This window comes from Charadrius vociferus, unplaced genomic scaffold (genome assembly GCF_000708025.1).
Source record: "Charadrius vociferus isolate BGI_N301 unplaced genomic scaffold, ASM70802v2 scaffold365, whole genome shotgun sequence".
NCBI lineage: Eukaryota > Metazoa > Chordata > Aves > Charadriiformes > Charadriidae > Charadrius > Charadrius vociferus.
Genome location: NW_009648559.1, coordinates 1,783,842 through 1,800,878, shown reverse-complemented (window position 1 = coordinate 1,800,878; position 17,037 = coordinate 1,783,842). Strand labels below are relative to the sequence as shown.

The window sequence follows — 17,037 nt, the reverse complement described above, 5'->3', positions numbered from 1 at the left end:
GCCGCCGCGGGGGGGAAGATGTCGGTGGCGGGGCTGAAGAAGCAGTTTCACAAAGCCAGCCAGGTAAGGGGAGCAGCGCCCGCGGCCGCGGCGGTGGCACATCCCCAGAAGGGGCTTTGCTGTTGGTGGGTCGTTCGCCCCCGCTCGGCCGCCCGCCGCAGCGGATTCCTCCACCTTCTCCTCCTGGGTGGCAGCATCACCCTCTGGCACCTCTGGAGTGTTTCCTTCAGCTTTGCCTCTGGGTCCTCCCTTTTATTATTGCCTCCTAGTCTCCCGTGTTGATCCCTGCAGGAGCGGGTTCCCCGTTTCCTTCTTTTGCTTGAGGCTTCGGGTCTTCCGTTTAGTCATTAAGATTTGTTATTTAATGCTGGGTTCGTGTTGGTACTTGGAGGCCTCTGTTAAAGATGTAGGCTGTAGGGTACTAGTTGTCTCCTGAAGAGTTCATTGTGTTGTTCTTCCACAAACTAGCGATAGTAATGCAACTTGGCATATCACGTATTTGTCCTATAGAGGGTATCATGTGTTTCTAGAGTTTTCCCTCCTTTTCTAGATGCTATATTCTTGTCTTTTCCTGGGTGAACTTTCATCTTTTCCTGACCCCTTCCTCTCCGGTTTTCTCCGGAGACCCCCTTTCCTCTCCGGTGCTTCTCTTTAATACTTTTGCTGATCTCTCTTAAGAGAGAAACCCCTTTCTGTAAGGCGGGTGGATGGGTTACACTACATCGCACGACAGTGCCAACTCAAAGCCCCACGTTGGCACGGTAGCTTCAGGAAGTGGCAGCAGTGGGTTTCTTCTCACTGAAGGTGTTTGGGACCCTCAGCTACTTTGCTTGTTTGTTCCAAGCCTGAGAGATCTGTATTTCTGTTGGCTCTCAATAATTATACTGGTAAGACTGAAATTAATGTCTGTAACCTATTCAGTCAGATTGGATAACTGTTCTTGTCTTGGTGAGAGTGGAGAAAATAAAGATTTGTTGAGTGCTTAGCTGTCATCTTTCTAGGTCCTCCTTAGCATTTGGCTCAACAGCAGCCCAAAGGCAGAATGTGCACTTTATTTGGCTATAGAGATGCTAAATATTTGTATCCAATGTTTATTTCACTAGTGCTCTGTCTTTCATGTTATGTGCTGATCTAGAAAAATCTCCTGAATCTGTATCTTTTCATTAACTTTGACTGTTTCTTTGAGAAAATGTGGGTTTTCCAGAGTAAACAAATCCAAGGACAATTTATAAAAGGTTTTGGCTTGTTTTGCACCTACCTTATGCTGGTAAATGATGCAGCCTTTGCTTTGGTGAGTTTGTAACTCAAGTAGCAGGAGGTATTTAACTGAGGAAGTTAGAGAGGTAACCACAACAAGCGCTGTCTTGTCTAGCAACTGGTAACAGTGCAAGTTGCTTAATCCTGCCCAGATGTCAGGTAAACATAAAATAAATGAAAAAAAGGAGGGACGGGATCTGATAAAGGTAGTAGCAAAAAGGAACAATAGAATATATTGAAGTTGACTGTACATTTATTGAAAAGTTGTGGTATGACTTCCAGTATTCATTACAGTAAGAAACTGCAATGCATAACTCAGATAATATTCTTCTTCTCAGGGTGGGTCAAGGTAACGTTTCAACTTATTTTCAAATGCAGGATGGAGCAAGGAATTTAAAGTAAGTTGATTGAAAAAGTCTCTGTTCAGGTAAAGAAATACAGTTTAGTAGGAAGTTAATGTTCAGGAAAAGGTACTAGAATAGGATTTATTTTTTTTTTTTTTGGTGCTTGAGGAAACACAAGACACTTCTTAGACCTCATTCTGGAAGGATTCAGATAAGATGTTGGGCAAAGTAGTAGTGGAAAAAATAACAGAAGAAATGGCGTACATAGTTGTTCAAAACATCCAGGTTGAAATAACAGAGCTGTCTACCTGACACACAGAGGCACAGTCATGCCCATGGGTATAAAGGTACAAACTAAACAGTTGTTGAAACTGGCAAAAACCAGAGTGGAACATGCAAAATGGAAATATCGGCACTCCATCTTTTAGCTAAATTATTTTACAAAATGTTAAAACAAGCAAATGGAGACCATAAAAGAGGTATTTCTCAAAAGACCATTTGACAAATCACATAAGTACTGTAGGATCACTTAAGGAGACATATACCTTTGTGTATTGGATGGATGAGAGATGCCAAGGGTAACTGTTAACAGCAGAGACAGGCATTGCTTGGGGAAAGAATGAAATTAATTCCTTTAGTGTTCCCAAAGGAGAATGGGGGCAGATGACAAAAACTGGCAGATTTCCCAGAGGACATTGAGGAGTACTGAAGGGAATGAGCCTTGTGCCAGGGCATGTGATTAAGGAATAAGAATAATATTTGAAGGCTGACAGAACCTAAAGACAAAAACTCTGAAGGGTGAAGCAAGCGGGTTAAGACAGTCTGTACTTAACAATTCATTCAGAACTGTGAATAAATATCAAAGAAGTGACAAGATCCATGTATTTTCAAAAGATACTATTTCCATGCTAAAATAGCCTTCTATTCAACAGAAACAAACCACAGGTCTAACTGAAATGTAGAGTAATATAGATATATAGTTATAGAAAGATTAAGTAAAATAAATGGAGTTATTTTATAACTCTGTATACACTAGCTGAACCACTTAACTGTTGCAGAACTGTTTTTTGCAAAAGTAATGCATTTCAGTTTTGTTTTTGCAAAAAGTCTGCCTCTTCTGTGTGTCTTTATAGCTTTTGTGTTAACTAGTGGTGACCACCTTTGTGTGTAGGCTTAAATTCTAACTTTAGAGAGTCCAGGAAAAAAACAAGCAATACTTACACTTTTATACATGCAGTTGAAGATTCTGGGATGTTTGTCTGGCGCACATCAGCTTAGTTTATCTAAAGTTACAGTTAAGTAAATAAGTGTGTGCTTTATAAAAGGTCAGCAGCTAACTTTTTATGGTTACCAAAACCCTTGCCAAAATTGGGCATGACACGCCATTGCAGACTTGGTCTGTGTAGCGAAAAGTCACCACGTCTCTGTTTGTAATCCATTAATTCGCAATAAGTGTCCTTGATGTCTTTTTCCTAGAATTTTTTACCCAATTGTATTTTGCTCCCCGACTGAAAATAGCATGTCTGTGTAGGTTTTCACTTTAGTATCTGGTAGTGTGATTGAGAAGACAACTCTTGAGTTGTGAGCAGCTGTTGGAATTACTGCAGTAAATTCTGAACCCCAGAACGAGTGGCATTTCAACTATTTATGTATATATTTCAATATATAAAGCTGCAATTCTACTCCATTATCTGCACCCTAATGATTGATTCCTCTGACATCACAGAACTGATAGACCCAAAGCTTATACGTAACTCAAAGGTTATGTATGTTATGTAACAGATAATAATTTTCAGGTACACTAGAATTTTCTTTACCATGCTTCTTATAAATAAGTTTAGATTGAAAGACTCAAGTGGACTGGAATGAGCGTCACTTCCATTCTGCTTATTTAATATCAGTGATGATCCCTTGAGTATAACTCATTTGACTAATGAAATACTAAGTAGAACCTGTGTGGCTTCTTACCACCTCTCTCTTGCTGATAAGTGTGGGTAAGCTGTTTCTCAGAGCTGATTAACTCATGCACAAGTCTCGTGGAATTCAGCTTTTTTTTGTTTCTGTGTTTTAATGTGTTCTCAAATAGAATTTTGTAAATTAACCTTCAGGGAGTTCTGTTCGTGATGAAAATTTGTCTCCTGTCACTTTCAGCCTCTGACATATCTTATCTGTTTTCCTGTTTTCAGGTTGAAACCTTTTGATGTAGGTGGGTGTATCTCTGCCTTCTGTTTCTGTAGGCCTTGTTCTCATGGTGGTTGTGCATGTGGGATAACCCAGATGGTGGGAGGACTGTATCTTCTGATGCGTACTGGGAGTATTTTTAGAGTGGTGTTTCTGTTTAGAAAAGCGGTAAGCACAGAGAGTAAGAAAGCCTTAATAGGCAGCAGATGCTATTATAATTTCTGCTGTGCTCTGAGACGGCAGCCAGCCTAGTATCTCGGTGTAAAGATATGTGATTTTTCAAAGGGGTTGGAGGCTAGTGAGCTGAGAACTTCCCTCCCTTAGGGTGTTTTGAAAGCTCAGCCATGATGCTGGCATAGGAAATCTGCTGTTGACCTTGAATTCACGGGTTTTGTCTCTCTCCCGTGTTTGTGTGCTCTCTCCTTTTTTTTTTTTTTTTTTTTTTTTTTTAATTGTAGCTAAAGTCTGTGTATAGCAGCAATCTCATTATCAACAGCTTATTCATAGTGTATTTCTCAGGCTTAGCTTCTCAGCAATAGTAGAAATTAATACTTTTTTGAGGAAACACATGACTGCCAATTATTGTGAATATCTTATTTGTAATGTAGGCATCAACAGTTATTGTTAGCCTATGCAGACTGGTTTCTTATACCTTCTCCTATTGTCCATGAAGAAAGAAAGGCTCCAAGAGAGTGTGAATGAGGAGCTGGCTCTATTGTCTATAGATAGAGTCTAAGGATGAGCAGATTTTCTAACAAAACAACCAAAATCTGTTATGACTTTTTTGCCTTCTGAAAATGATTTAACCTAGTGTAATAAAGTATATGCCGTGTGCTTTCATCTCTTACATACCCTGAATGGCATTTGTCTTTTCAAGTACTGCATCTTTTTTTAGTAATGTTTTTAAAGGCCTTTTTCTATTTTTTATTGTTTTTTTAAACTTTGGGCTATCACCAGCAGCTGTAGGGATGCTGCTGCTTCTCTCCCAGATTTTTGCTTTTAGTCCATTGATTTATACGGCATTTTGATCCATTCTGTTAGAATGAACACCAAATCAGAATCAAGACCTTCTTGTTCCCCAGACAGAATAAGTCTTATGGTTGGGTTTTGTTGTGGGGTTATGTTTTGGTTGTTTTTTTGTTTTTGTTCTCCTGACTATTTTTCTTTTCTGTTATTTTGTAGATGAATGATACTAGTCTAGACATAATATTTAAGCCTTTTTTAAAGTCCATGTTGATATTGAGTTAGTACACAAAAACTTTATTTACACAAGCACTTGCTAGCAAAGGAAGTACTTTGGTAAACTGAGGAAGAGACACATTTTATACAAAGAGAACCTGAACTTGCCAGTGAGACAGGAAAAGAAACTCTTTATTGACTATGTGCAGGTATATTTGTTTCCTAAGACTATAAGATGTTAATCTGGATCTTTTACATCCAACCTGAATTAGGAATGATGAATCCAAGACCTCAATAGGGAGAGAACTTCTACCCTGTTCCTAGTTTTTATTAGATAATGGATGTACTCTTTTGCAAATCTTACAGAATTGTGGGGGTAGGACAGAGGTGAAAAGGATATTAGAATTTAGTTTATTGTCTGAGTTGTTTTGAAATGGATAGTTATACTTCTTATACATGTTTCAGAAAGGAGAGTAAACCCTCAGCCACTAGCAAGGACAAAAAATAACACTCTGCCATCCTCTGTGTATGTGTAGATACCTAATTAGACAGTGTCATTTGTCTTTAGCTGTGTCACAACTGGAGTCTGTTGTTATGCAATCCAGTAGTTATAAAACTGTAATGTAGATTTTACACTGTTCATCTTAAATTCCTAAGATGATATGAGGAGAGGCTGAGGGTTTGTGTAAATCTTTGAAGACTTGTTAGTTCATGGAGTATTTGTTGGTTTGGGTTTTTTTCTCCCTTTTTTTTATGGAAAACAGTGCTTGCAAAAGGAGAAGTCCTCATATTGCACTTTCTTTCAAAGCAAAGTTGTTAATAAAAGAGAGGAAAATGTAGTCCTGTAGCAAAAATCAGCATGGATTTGAGGGGGGAGTGTGTGTGTGGGGGGGCGTGCAGTAAGGGGACGGTGATCTGCATTTCACCCCTCTTCCTTTGGCATTAGTAAGTCTAACACTCACTTTTGAGTTACGTGGTTGACTTTTGGTTGTGCAGCCCACCCTGCTTACACTGAAGCTTGCTTCCTGGAACCAAAGTACTGGGCTAATAGGTAGGAAGACAGTTCCTTGTGAGATGAAGGTGATTTTCAATATTAAAAAAAATATATCTGACGGAGTTGGGAGGAGGGGGAAACTAGCTCTCAAGATTTAGGTTTACAGTTCTATTTACAATTGTATTTATCACCTGCTAAGTAGCTTGCCAGTATGGCATAACTGTAGGAAAAAGAAACCGAGAGTGATTCAGTCAGCATACAAATTAGAAGAGAGCAATCATATGCCTGTGCAGCCTTTAGCAATGCAGCTCTAAAAGCTTGCAATAGATGCATCATAATGCTGTAAATTGGGAATCTAGCGGAGGTGCAGCTCCAGTTTGGAAGGAGGTTAGCTGTATTTTACACATAAAATATTTATATATAAAAGTCTTGAACGGCATAATGGAAGCTGAACTTTCTCCTTGAATGCATCTCCTTTTATAGATTCTTGGCTTTGCTGGAGAGTTTTGCACAGGCATCCTGAAAGTTCGAGCGAGAGCTGGCGCTCCATCCTTAACTCACGCTGTTGCCTGAGTCATTGCGGCACATGCTGGGTAATATATTGCAGTGCAGTCTCTTGAGAATCCTGCAATGCTGAAAAACAAACAGACAAGTGAAGCAGAGCAACAGCGTTGCATTAAGATTTTCTTTAGCATCATTTCCTAAGTGTTACTTGAAGTTGCTTAAATATCTTGAAAAGATACATTTCTAACAAGAAGTTGCATTTCTACAAAGAATTTGGGACAGACTTTATAATATACTTACAGGAGGACAAATTCTGCTTAGTTATACTGATAGAAATCTGGGATGATTCAACGAAGGGTCTCTTAATAGGAAGGTGCAGTATAACTGAGAGCAGAATCTGGCCCATAAAACCTCAGTCCAAGTGCTTGCTTCCTATTAAGATAAGAAAGTTGTATATATTCAGCGACACAATATAGCTGCAGTTCCAGTAAGAACTGTTGCTGAAGAATAGAATTGTTTTTAATATAGTTTTGTCTGTTGTGCCAGCCAAACACCGATGCTTTCTGTAGGCACACACATAATTCAAGTTACAAAATGTGTTCCGTTCTTCATACCTTCTGTAAGAATCCTATAAACCCTGAACTTTGTCTTATAATGATACTGTTAAGAACAAACTGCTTCTATTTATGTTAATCCCACTTTCACTCCAGTATATTGCAGCAATCTAATTCTATGCTGTGCTCTCATTGTTAGTCTCTTTCCTGTTCATGGAAAGGAATTCACTGCTGGACTTTTATGACTAGTTGAGAGTTGAAGATGCAGGTTTTAACAATGCTTTTAACAAGTCCAGTTAGAAAAGGGCTAATCAAATGTTAGATTACACCTTGAATTATATTTTCTGTAGCCCTAGTGTCCTATCACTGTGTATATGTTTCTATTACTAAAGTTATTAAGAGTTATATACATTGATGGGAGAGTATACCAGTTAATTTCCTGCAACATCTCAAATAGCAGCAGCTGTGTATGTGAAACACAAAAATAACTTGGCCTTACATGCTTTCTATTCAAAGGACAATGCCAAGCCTCTCATGAGAACTAATTCTGTTTCTGTACTACCCTAATTAAATTACTTTTTTGATATTGTACCTGTGTTTAATGAACTGCAATGACTGCAGTGAAATTAGCCTTGTTAGTAACTGAACATGATTGTAAGAATCCAGGACTCAAAGGAAATCAAGGGGTTCTAAAATTCCATTTTCTGTGATTGACAGTGTTTCTGTTCTTGTGCAGTCAGGTTACAGATGTAAGGTGAAAAAAATGGGGATTTTTTTTTTTTTTAACCAAGCAAAAAAAAGGCATAAAATATTAAAACCAAGTATAAATGGTCCTAGGTGGTAACAGCTGCTTTATTCCCTTGTGAGTGCTTTGCAAATGCAGGTAGGTCTCACTGTTTCCATTCTTTTTTTACAGATGCAAATAAATAAGGTACTTGAAGGTGATGTGACTTCAAGGTTAAGGAGCTGGTCAGTGGCAGAACCAAAAGTAGATGATGTGTTTTCAGACTATAGGTGCAATGTCCTGTCATTAGAAATTCTGCTTTCAGACTTCATTGGGGTTTGAAAAGGTGTGTAGAAGAACCATGTCCCATTCACTGTGGGTTTCTTTAATTCTCTTTTATTTTGCAGAAGATGTGTGGATAAATAGGAAATGTAGATATGAGTTTGCTTCCATGTAAAGCTTCCATATAAACGTGGTGTAATTCCACTGACTTATAGTTCAGCAGTTTTGGCTGAACACATTTTTTTCACTTGACTTTACTGTTTTTAATACCCCTCTGGAATGGGCAAGCGATGTTTTAAAAATTTGGCTTTTCAGATAATAATATCACCCCAGCAGAGAATAAGTGGGGTGGTGGTGGTGGGGGAATTTACTTAGTGCCATAAGTAAGATGTGGTATTGGAGGTCAGAAAGTCATTGTTTTGATTCAAAATTAGGAATTTCTCTCCTGCTGTCATGCGCTCCTGAGAGAGCTAGAAAGTGAAATTTGGTGCCTGTGCTGTCTGCGCGGTCAGAGTGCCACGAACATGGGAATGCTTTCTCTTTCCCGCAGAGAATGTAGCACCTGTCAGCTTGGCATCTGGGTCACAGTAGATGTGTGCATGGCAGGAGGGGAAGAAACCCCGTTAAAGTAAATTATTAATCAAAGACTATACCTTTTCATCAATTCAGAACCAGCAGTTCCAGTCTGCTGCTAGAAATTCCTTCCAAAGAAAATAGTAAGGTTCTTAAAGACGTCGGGATGAATTCTGCTTTTGGTGTAAGCTGCTTGGATGTCTGCCTGGAGGCACTGGAACATAGCAACTGTTACTTACATTTAAGATTAACTGTTTATAATTTTATGGCTTTAGGATCTGAATATACCCTAGCTGGTTTTTTTTTTCCCTGTAAGTTTTAGTACTACCTAAAATGACTTTGTTGGTGTTGGAGGTGGGGCTTTCTTGTTTGGTTTGTATTTGCTTTTGCTGGGGGGTGGGGAGAGCAAGCAAAACTTCTTCACTTCCCAGGTCTGTCCTACAGCTCTCCACATGCTCAAAGACCACTGTTTCTCAGTGGAACTTTCCCGTCCTTGCACTGTTTAAGTTTATGCTGGTGTCTGTCACAGCATTTTGATTTATTGGGAAGGATAACTTGTGTGGTGGACAGTAAGAAAGAGATGCTCACAAACCCAGGTGAATGGTAAACTAAGGGAGCTATCTGCAGAAATACCTTCATATTTAAGGAAATGTGTTGCCGAAGAGATCTATACCTTCAGTGGATACTTTCTGTCATCAGTAGTTACACTCTAGAGGTTTTTCTCAAGCTGTACACATTGTTACTGCTTTTGCTTATTCTGGGTGGGCCAGGTACAGGAGCTCGACTCGCAAAGGGGCTGAGGGCACTGATAAACCCAAAGTTGCTCGACTGCCAGACTTGTAAATGGTTGATGCTGGAGCATGGTGGATGGTTGCGCCTGTGGGTATGCGTAGTACTGACAGGTAAGATGGAGGAGGTCCTCATCCTTTGTACGCCTATAAGAAGCAAGAGGAAACTCTGGTTGCTGGTATTTGTGTCAGGAGCTTCTGTGCCTGATTCGTCAAGAAATTAGGTATTTGCAAACCTGTCCTGTGACACAGATTGGGGAGAATATTTAATTGTTTGGGGAAGACTGTCAGAAAATGATGATAAATTGGCTTTGGCTACCTGTATGAATGTACTGTGAAGAAAGTTGCCTCTTACTTTCCACTGATTTGTGTGAGCTTTTGTTTGTTTTATTTTGCTCCTTTGCTTTCTCTGTTGCATTTGCCATTAGACACATAATTTCTTTTTAGAAGTTAGTTGTCCCAACTTCATGCTGTCATTTAGTCTTTTGGAGAGATTCCTTTGTTTTCCCTTCCATTATGTAAAACTGTTCTAATTGCACAAGAACTCAGACTATATTTTCAACTGAATGTATTTTTCTGTGATTCCCTCATAGCCTTAGGGGGAGTATAGCCTTTTATATCAGCAGAACGTGTCTTAGATGATTTCTACATGATTTTTTTTTAGTCATTGAGATATTTTATCTGGTCATAAGGTATTAAGATTTTCTCCATTTAGATATTCTTGATTTATAATGATGCACTTTCATTGAGATAAACAATAAAAAAATTATATTCTGAATCTGTTTAGGTGGTGGTGGGGGGAAAAAAAGCATATTTTCATTTGAGGTCTTATGATTCATGTGATTCACCAAAAATATATTTGGGACATGAGAAAGCTTTAGACTAAAGGCTTAGTTCAGTCCTCCCACTGAAATACTTTGAAGGAAACGGTGAACAGTAGAATTTCGGATGAGCAGACTATCATATCCTAGAAATACTTTCTGCTTTTTACTTTCTCAACTCTCATCAGGTTGCTGTGCTGGAATCGCTGAGGTCCCCAAATAATCTGTAAAACAAGGATATAAATAAGGTAACACAAGTGGAAAGGAAAACAGAAGCATCTATAATCAGAGTTTTGGCCCAACCTAAATGTTCGTGTTGGTGTAAGGTGATCTAATTTCCCAAAGGCAATGTGTTTTGTTTATTAGTGTGGTGAAATCTATGAACTACATTCAAAAGTCAGGATATTACAGATTTATCTGCTATATGCTCATGAAATTACAGCTGTGTCCATCTGGCCTAAGAGCTGTGGTCGGTGCAGGTCAAATGAAGCAGGGGTTGGCAATGTTCTGGTGCCATTTGTCGTTACATACAAAGTCATTAGGCTTCAGCAGGTTTTTTGGATGTGACTCGTTTGTGGTAGAAGAATATTTTTCTTGTTTCCAGTTTCTTTCTAAAGATGGAACAAAGGACTTTTTCCAAGGTGGTTTTAGTTTTACACAAAATCTATTCAATAGTTTGAAGTATGTATGTATAATTTTTACAGTTAATGTAATATCAGTAAAATCTTGAAATGCATTGAAATTTAAAAATCCCTAAAACTCATCAGTGTGAACTGTCTTACCTCTCTCTGCCTCTGAAAATCCTGGGCCCCAGTTTTACTGTGGGTAAATGGAAATTGATGATAGTACTGCCATTATTATGTATAAATACAGTGTATATATAACACCTGTATTTCCTCCCCCACTATCTTTAAACCTTTGAACAGAAAAACTCCTCATAAATGGCCTCTGCCCAAAATAGATTTGCAAGGCATTCTTAGAAGGCCAAAAAAAAAAAAAAAAATATATATATATATATCTGCCCTTCAGTTTCCAGACTTACATGTCTGAGCAAACATTGCTTGTAGAACTGAGAGTTTGCTGTGCGGAATGACAGTTGCCCTGAGCAGTGCTGCTCTGGGTCCCTGACTGGGTCGGAGAGCTAGGCTGAGCTACATGGTTTCTTTATCAGAGAGATTTGTTGCTTCTTATGCTGCTTTTTTTTTGACATTACCTTTGTGGAAATACTCTTTTAGAACTTCTTCACTAGTTACTGTCCTACTTTTGAGTTCTAGCCAGATTAGTGTGGGATTGCAGAAATTAAGCCTTTCTGTGTGGGATTGCACCCTGCTGCAAAGAAAGAACAAGTTCAGAGGGAGAAGTCTTGTGCTATTGATAGCTCGCATAACAGATTTGTAACGTTGCACTTAGCACCTCTTTGTCTATCAGCACATTTGGGAAGCAGCCAGAAGACTAGTACAGCTCACTCTATCTGATGAACAAAAAGTTTGTTTATATAAGGGGAAAAGATGCACGTAAATATAGCTACTCTTGAACAAAAGTAGTAATACTTCTGGGAATGGTGGGCTTTTTTTGGATTGTATCAAAATTACATTTGTTAAATGCTGCTGGAAACTATTTTGTAAAAAACAAAAACAAAAAAAAACCCAAACAAAAAAAACCCAAAACAAAAAAAACCCAAAACCAAACAGGTGAAACAAAGTCATCTTGTCAAGTGTTGTCAATTTCTGCTATACCTTATTCAAAATCATACAAAATTGGAAAAATGATGGGTTTTGAAAAGCCTGGTTTCAGGTGCAAGAAGTTTTTCAAGATTTTATGTATTCTTTTGGAACATTTTTTATTTTATGATCAAAAATAGTAACAGCTTGCCTTGTTAATTTCTTTTCGTAGTTATTTCTTCAGCAGATGTTCAGTTGTTGCCAATGTATGTGAGACTGAGTAAATTTTATGTTTTCTTCATCACTTGGAACGTTTAAAATACACCAAATGGACTGTCTTTGCATCAGCACTTTGACATATATGAAGCCTTGACCCTAATCCTAGTAATGCATATTATTATTCTAGCAGGGGATTGAAATAAATACACGGTCTGGCCAAAATTACTGTTCTAGATTGGTGCAAAAGAAAACTCAGTTTCTGCTGACTCACCAGCTATTCTCTAAATTCAAGTGACTTACATATACAAAAATTGCAAGTGTTGTTATGCCAGTTGTAATTGCTACTCAGAAAATACTGCTGTGCAAAAGCCGGTCTGTAACTCTTTATCTTCTAGTATTCCTGGAAGCTTACATCTTTCTGTGTGTTTAATGAACTTATAAAGATGCATTCAGTCAGGGCGTTCACAAGGATTGCTCAAAATAGTGGTCAAATGTTATAAAAAAAATATTCGATTCCTTTATTTCCGTAATCCAGAAAGTAACTAAAATTAATTAGGTACTGCAGACATTGTTGGAACTCTTGTCGGATAGGGCTTTAATCTATGCACATCATTCTATGTGGCACATCTTAAAGGGGTTGAAAAATAGCAAATCTTGCGCTTTTTTGTACTTAATTTTTTAAGCAGCAATTTCAATTTTGGAAAACACTGTGATTCTGTATACCGTACAATTTAGAGTTGTATTATTAATAATGAAGAACACTTTTCTATATGTATATTCTTAATTATCATATATGTTTAATCAGATTTAAAGGGCCATATCTACTGCTTTGGTTTGCACGATGAATGCAAGAATCATGACATTTTCATTGCAAGTGAGTTTGTTGGTGATTGAGATTTGCCCTTTAGTGATGTCTTCAGCTCTGGTTAAAGGTTCCTGTTTCATGGGACTTGGCTTATTTTACTACTGAAGGGTGTACTGCCTTTTTTGTAGGAATTTCTTGCTGCAAACCCATGTGCCAATGCAGAGGAGGACAGTGCCTTTTGACCTCCTTTTCACTGGCGCTTCAGGGCTCATTGGCGATTTCTGCAGAGGTCTGTGTGTAAATTATGCCCGGAAAAATTTTCCAGTTTTCTCTCTCATTTGTTTAAGATGGAATCAGATAAAGTTTAATAACAATGAAATACAAACAGTTCTGTGTGCTCACTGAGGGCAGTTCTTTTCTGTCCCCATGGATGAAGTCAGCAGTGCCTTTCTGCAGTGCTGCTGTTACCACTAGAAAGAATTGTGCCTCGTGGAGGTGCAGGACAGTGCATGTCTTAGAAGTGGGGCCAGGAAGCCCTGTTATCCCGACTGCATTTTAGTTTGTGGTATTGCATGTAACAACGTGTTGCTGCCTAAAACCACTACTGTGTTTTGAAATGGAGTTATGAAAATGAGGCAAAGATGTGCAGTGACTTCCTCTCCAGACTAGTCACAGGGGACACAACCCCCCCCCCACACACACACACACTTTTTACTGTAATACTTGGAGGTTTTAATTTTCTATGAAGTGAATGAAAGGAGCATGGATTATTAAAACCTTTGAGATACACAGGAGTGTTTTAGACTTGTTTGTTCTGTTTAGGTTTTGCAACTCATGATGAGCACAGGTTACGTTCACAAAGAGAGTAAGATATCTTAAGTCCTTTTGATTTTCCCATGGGTATCATTGCTAAGGGGCTTGTGTGAATCCCAGTGAAGTCAGCAGTGCTGCAGAGCTGCTGGGAGCCAAATGTAGGATTTTTCAGAATATTTGAGTAATGAAACTGTAACACCATTAAAAACACAGTTGCGTTTGTAGTGGATTCAGGAACAGGAAGCATGTTACTTCACAGCGCTCTGATGCTCAAATGTGAACTTAAAGGCTTGTGAAAACTGCCAACTAAAATGGCTTAAAAAAACCCCAAACCAAACAAGTAAACAAGCAACCTCTCAAGCAGAGGAGATAAAAAATCTTGCTGATTCAAAGGGAAAGTGTGCAGTCCATGTACAACAGGTGGGTTGCCTTGAGGAGCAAGTAATGGGGACTGACTGTGTGGCAGAAGAATGTGGGTGTTTCACAATGTACTAAAAGCAGTGGAAACTACAGGACTGCTCAGAAAAGTAGGAATAGTGCCACTTAAATCAAAATAATGTGCAGTAAAAAGTAAGGCTAAGAGAAGGAGTTGTCAATCCATTTTGTGGCAACTTAATAAAATCCACAAGGCGAGTGTGAGTGCTAAAAAATGTAAGCAGTAGTTTAATAACAGTGAAGGACAGATCCCTAACTTGATTATGTCGGAATGGAATTCCATAAGAATTACTGCCTGATGGAAAGTAGTTTCTGAAAGAGCAATAGACAGAGACTATTTGTCGCTTTTCATGCATACAAGGTAGACTTGCTGATAAACATTGTGCTGAAGTGGTGATGAGCAATAGTATGCTAATGTTAATTGTAAACCAAATCAGCCAAAAATTATGCTTTTGACTGTCAGTGTATCGGGCTATATACAACTTCTGTTGACAGTCTTATTTTTCTGTTTCCTCTGTACAGCTCACTTGAAGCTCCCTAGTGGATGATTTTAACCACATTTTTTACTGATAATGGATTCTCTAAAACTGTCACTGTAAACTATGGCACTGCCGAGGAAGTTTTTACTTTAGATAAATATGTAGTTGTATAGTAACTTTTAAACCAAAAATGGTACTCCTAACTATTCACAGAATATCTTTTAGTGTTAGCAGCTCTTGAGCTTAGACAATTTTAAGAATATTTAACCCAAATATATAAGCTTTGAGGTGAAGCTGTAAATTACTATCAAAAGTGACCATATCTTGTCTACATTATTTCTCCTGTGGTTGGTCTGTGTTAGTGCTTAAAATTATTTGCCAGGTAATTTCTAAGACTCAAATTTACTGCTTGTGGTGTTGAACGTATAATGAGATAGGTGTGACTTCAGTGAAGATGATGTAAGTATACTCTGACTTTACAGAAATCAGAATTAGGTTAGCCTAAAAACTGAGTAAAACCTCCTGACTTTTTCCTAGCCCTTACTTTGGCAGGGCTCTCTGACATCATTTGTGAGTAAGTGGTCTTTTTAGTCTTGCATGTGGGCATTGAGGATGTGCTTAAGGCATAAAGTCAGAAAGAAGTGATAGGTGATTGGCATCATGATAAGGATGCCCAATGTACACAGCCATTAAAAAAAAAAATAATAAAATGGAACTACAGTTTTAGACCACAGCTGATCTTTATTTAAATGCGTTTTCAATAAAGCTATCTAATAAGCAGAAATTTCTGGTCATGGAAAATGCAGGAGGGCAACTGGATAGACACGAATTATGCAGTGCAATTAAGTGTTTTCAAGAAGAAAAAATATTTGAATGCTTCAAGGATTTTAATTGCCTGTGCTGCACATGCAAGCTATGATCATGTGTTGATTGATCTCTTATTTGAAGAACTAGGATTTAATTTTTTGTTTCAAGTGACGTAGAAGAAAGAACAACACTAGCATATGTTACTTTAACAGAAAAAAGTTGCGATTGGCTATTCGATAACAACTCTAACCAAGTCGGACTGCATATGGGACCCAACTACAGGGTAATATGCTTGAAGCCTTGAAGTATTTTCAGTTTTACATCCATGGTTAGCTCTGAGATGGTTCATGTGCTGAAAGCTGGCTAAACCCTCCTGAGTTCAGGCCTGTGCTATAATTAGTGATGTATTTAATGTTAGCTTTCGTAAGAGCCATCTTTCTCAAATAAGCTAGGGTAGTTTAACCTGAGAAAAGAGTGAAGGATACATTTTTGGGGGTTAATTCCAGGGCATTGTGCTGAAACTGGTCAGATAATATTCCGGGAATGCAAAGTGCAATAGATTATTCTTAGAAGCTATGAATCAGAGTAGTGCACTCTTCCAGAACCGTGGCCGACAATATGCCTAAGTTTTCTAGAATAAGGCAAAGCAGAGATTTTCACTAGACTGAGTGACAATTGCTAGATCTTGTGTGAAGAGGACAGAAGTGAAGAGGTATTGAATGGACAAGGTAATGTAAAGCTTACTTAGTTTAGGACAGAAAGCTTGCTAAAGAAGTCAGACTACCTCAGTGGGTGGTTAGATTAGTTTTTGTGCACGTGCCTTTCCCCTGCATATGCAATTACTATGCTTATGGAATTGGCTTTAACAGGTGGATGCCATCAGACTGAGGATGCAGTTGCATGACAACTTGCAGCACCCTAAATCTAAGGCATTGTACCCTCGCTCTATCCCCAGAGTAAAGTCCTGCCCACTTCCTTGAGTCAGCTCTGAGTGTCATCACAAACTAAGCTGATAGAGGCAGTTTATCCATCTGCAAATTAACCCAGCTTTAATGTTGATTAGCTTTCAGGTGGATTAACTCCCTGAAGCAGCTCACAGCATAGTCCCATGAGAGCTGTTACCAGTGCAAGGGAAGTGGTGGGAATGTCTTGACAGGGATAAAAAGGACTGAGAGAAGGTGAAGAAGCTGTGGAAAAATACCTTAATGAATATTGTAATGTTTTGTTCACATTCAGAGTAGAATAAACTATGCTTTGTAAGAGATTTTTATCTCAATGATGTTGTGAACGATTACCCAACAAGAGATCTCTGCTACCAGTTCCCTACGGGTTTAGTGGTGACTATTATGATAATAATCATGTGAGCGCAAACAAGGAGACAAAAAGACTTATCCATGTTCCAGCAAGCCTGTAGTCCAAACAGGGCAAGTGAGTGGTTTAAAATAAAATGGTGGTCAACCTGGATGTAGGTACAAGGAATGTTCTCCTGCTGAAAGCAGCACCTCAGGCCATGTAACCTACAAAGCCTTTGAATGAAAGGGTTTCTACAATGAGATCTGAGAGTCTTCAGTCTGACTTCAGTGGAAAACAAAGAACACTGTTGAAGTGTGTGGGGGA

General features: G+C 38.5%; 1 protein-coding gene across 1 annotated transcript in view; it reads left to right on the top strand.

Moving 5' to 3' along the window:
* The first annotated feature begins 6 nt into the window (after positions 1-6).
* The window catches only part of SH3GL3 (SH3-domain GRB2-like 3), a 58,423-nt gene continuing 41,392 nt past the window's right edge, over positions 7-17,037 (top strand). The window contains exon 1 of the mRNA XM_009886114.1: positions 7-63. Within this exon, the coding sequence (XP_009884416.1) occupies positions 19-63 (45 nt within the window). The 5' untranslated portion in view covers positions 7-18. The remainder of the gene's footprint in view (positions 64-17,037) is intronic.